Source organism: Rhinopithecus bieti, unplaced genomic scaffold (assembly GCF_001698545.2).
Source record: "Rhinopithecus bieti isolate Rb0 unplaced genomic scaffold, ASM169854v2 scaffold_26479, whole genome shotgun sequence".
NCBI classification, from domain to species: Eukaryota; Metazoa; Chordata; class Mammalia; order Primates; family Cercopithecidae; genus Rhinopithecus; species Rhinopithecus bieti.
In genome coordinates, this window is record NW_016811729.1 from 1 (window position 1) to 2,788 (window position 2,788).

At 56.7% G+C, this 2,788-nt stretch overlaps 1 protein-coding gene across 1 annotated transcript in view; it reads right to left on the reverse strand.

The window, feature by feature from the left end:
• Positions 1-1,565: 1,565 nt before the first annotated feature.
• The window catches only part of LOC108543974 (A disintegrin and metalloproteinase with thrombospondin motifs 7-like), a gene marked incomplete at its 5' end in the record, with an annotated part of 4,047 nt that continues 2,824 nt past the window's right edge, over positions 1,566-2,788 (reverse strand). Inside the window, one exon of the mRNA XM_017894853.1 lies at positions 1,566-2,077. Coding sequence (XP_017750342.1) covers positions 1,821-2,077 — 257 coding nt within the window. The remainder of the gene's footprint in view (positions 2,078-2,788) is intronic.

A 2,788-nucleotide genomic window follows, 5' to 3' on the forward strand; every position in this document is an offset into this window, starting at 1 on the left:
TGGCCCCTTTATTCAGCACATGAAGGCCCTGAGAGGGAAATGGAGCCCAAGGCCACACAACTGGTGAGGGGAGCCTAGGTGACACTCCAGGGCCACCACGTTTCCTGCCATCAGCACTGCTGAGAGCAGCTGGGGCTGCAGGAAGGAAGTGTATGAGTGTGTGTGTGTGTGTGTGTGTGTGTGTGTGTGTGTGTGTGTGTTGGAGGCAGCAGCAGGGTTGTGCAGAACCACCTCTAGCTCAGGCCCTTCCACCAGGACCCAGCTGGCCAGGAAACCCCCCACCACTGGGATTAGCAGAACCCTGGAAGGGAGGCCCTTCCTGCCTCAAACCCCATTACCTCATCAGCAGGACCCTGGTTGTGCGTACCTATAAATCTCAGCTACTCAGGAGGCTGAGGCAGGAGAATCACTGGAACCTGGGAGGTGGAGGCTGCAGTGAGCCGAGATCACGCCATTGCACTCCAGCCTGGGTGACAGAGTGAGACTCCATCTCAAATAAAAAAAATAAAAATAAACATCTGTATTAGATAACATGGGTTTCCTAGCTTTGGAAGGTATCTGCCCAGTTCTCCATTTTCGTTTTGTCATCATAATAGCATTTTAAGGAATGCTCAAATGTCTGTATCTCAGATTCCCGATTCTGAGACCCTGAGGACACTGAGTGTCAACGATGGGAAGACCGAGGGGAAAAGGGAGGACTAAGAGACAAAGGGGGAGACTGAGGTGTAGAGAGACCAAGGAATGGCCGGGGAGACCGAGTGGGGAGAGGAAGACCGAGGGGCATGGGTGCGACTGGAGGGCAGGAGGGAGACCGAGGGGTGTGAGGGGAGACTGAGAAGTATGGGAGGAGACGGAGGGGCAGAGGGGAGACCGAGGAGCAGTGGGGAGGACACGGAGGGGCGGAGGGGAGACCGAGGAGCAGTGGGGAGGAGACAGACAGAGAGGGGGGACTGAGGAGCATGCGGGGAGACTGAGGGAAATATGGGGAGGAAGAGTTGGAGTTAATGAAATTGCCCTACTTTTTATAACTAGTTCAGGGAAATAAGTCAGGGTGGTGAGGGGCCACTGGACTGGTCTCCAAGACGTAGCAGAAATGCAGGCACAAGACCTGCCGGAGCTGAGCAAGGACACAATCGAGAGGGAGCTGTGTCCGCTGGAGGGAGAACGCCAAGAGCTGGAGCACACTGAGCATGCGCCGCAAGCCAGCACCCACCTGCCTCATCCATTTACCCTCCCAGTGGGCCTGGGACATGGGGCAGTTGCCAGCCTCATCTCACAGATGGGGAACTGAGGCTCAGAGAAGCCAACTTCCAAACCCGTGGTGGCCCAGCAGTGAGCTGGAAGCTGAAGCCAGCGTCCCTGTCTAGAGACAAAGCCTCTGCTGGCAAGGCTGTGCCTGCCCCACTTCTCACCTCTGCCGCAGGTGACTGTGCACTTGGTCCAGGGCCCACAGTGCCAAGAGAACTCGGGCGGCAGGACCTCGCCGTGGCCGCCTGCCTCCCTGTGGATGGTGTGCTCGTAGCGCACCCCGGGGTTGTTCTCCTGGAACAGCAGCTGGGTGGGCAGGCAGGAGCCTGTGAGCACAAGGTGTCTTCTCCATCCACCCAGTCCTAAAGGAGCCGACCCCAGCCACCTCTGTGAACTGCAGCTACACCACTGGGCCATTTTAAAGATAGGGAAACCAAGGTAGAGGCCACAGCAGGAGGGCCTGGCTCAGAGCCAGGCTCTGTGACTGACCCAGGGCTCACTCCTCCAGGACGAGACCTGCCATGGGGGGTGCTGGGCCTGGGGACTGCGCCTCTGCTCCCCGACCCTGGGCCTCAGGAGGCAGGCACGTGGATCCAGACAGGCTCGTTGGTGGGACCCGGGGACGTGAGGTTCTCCCAGTTGCCCCTGCGTGCGTATGTGAAGGTGGTCCCTGCCACCTGGTAGTCCCCGTTCCACTGGATGGTCCAGCCACCATTGAAGTACTTCTCCGGGTCCTCGCTCCACAGTGCCAGGAAGTTGGCAGCCTTGGCCACCTCCTGGATGCGGATCTCACATGCGCCGGCTGGGATCAGCCCCACGTCCACATACCCTGTCAGCCAAGGGTTGTGCATAGGTTGTGCCCGGGGTGAGAAGGTTGCTTATCCCCCACCCGCTTCCCTCACATCTCTCCCCACTTGCCTCCTCCTGCTGATGCCAAAGATTTTGCCATTAGCTTTAAAGTCTGAGCTCCCAAAATTGCTCAGATGTGTCGTGGGTCACCAAAACCTCACAGAGGTGCCACAGATCCTGACCCCGTGGCCATGCCCCGTCACCCCTCTCTTGAGGACCTAAACTGGTCATCATAAGGCTAGATCCATCCCCTACACTAATTCTCTTTCTAAAAAAACCAAAGTGCCCCTTTCTCCTGGGACACCCTCCTCATCCCCACACAGCCTGCTTTTATTCGTTCACTTCCGTCACACCCGTCACATGCCAGGCACTACTCTCAGCACTTGTGTAAGTTCATGGGTAATGGCCCTATAGCCTAGGTACTATTGTTATCCCCATTTTACAGATGAGCAGAATGAGGCAGACAGGGATAGTAACGTGCATGAGCGTCCTGCTGGGATATGAGCAGCCTCCAGGGCCAGTGCTTTATCCACCACATTGCACTGGGATGAAATCTAAGCTTCTCAGCCTGGCATTCAAGGCCGCATAGCTGGTCCTGCCTTCTCTTCTTGCCTCCAGGCTCTGGCGCAAGCTCTTCCTCCATTTGGAAGGCCCCTTCCATCACTTCTTCTCTTTTTTTTTTTTTTTTTTT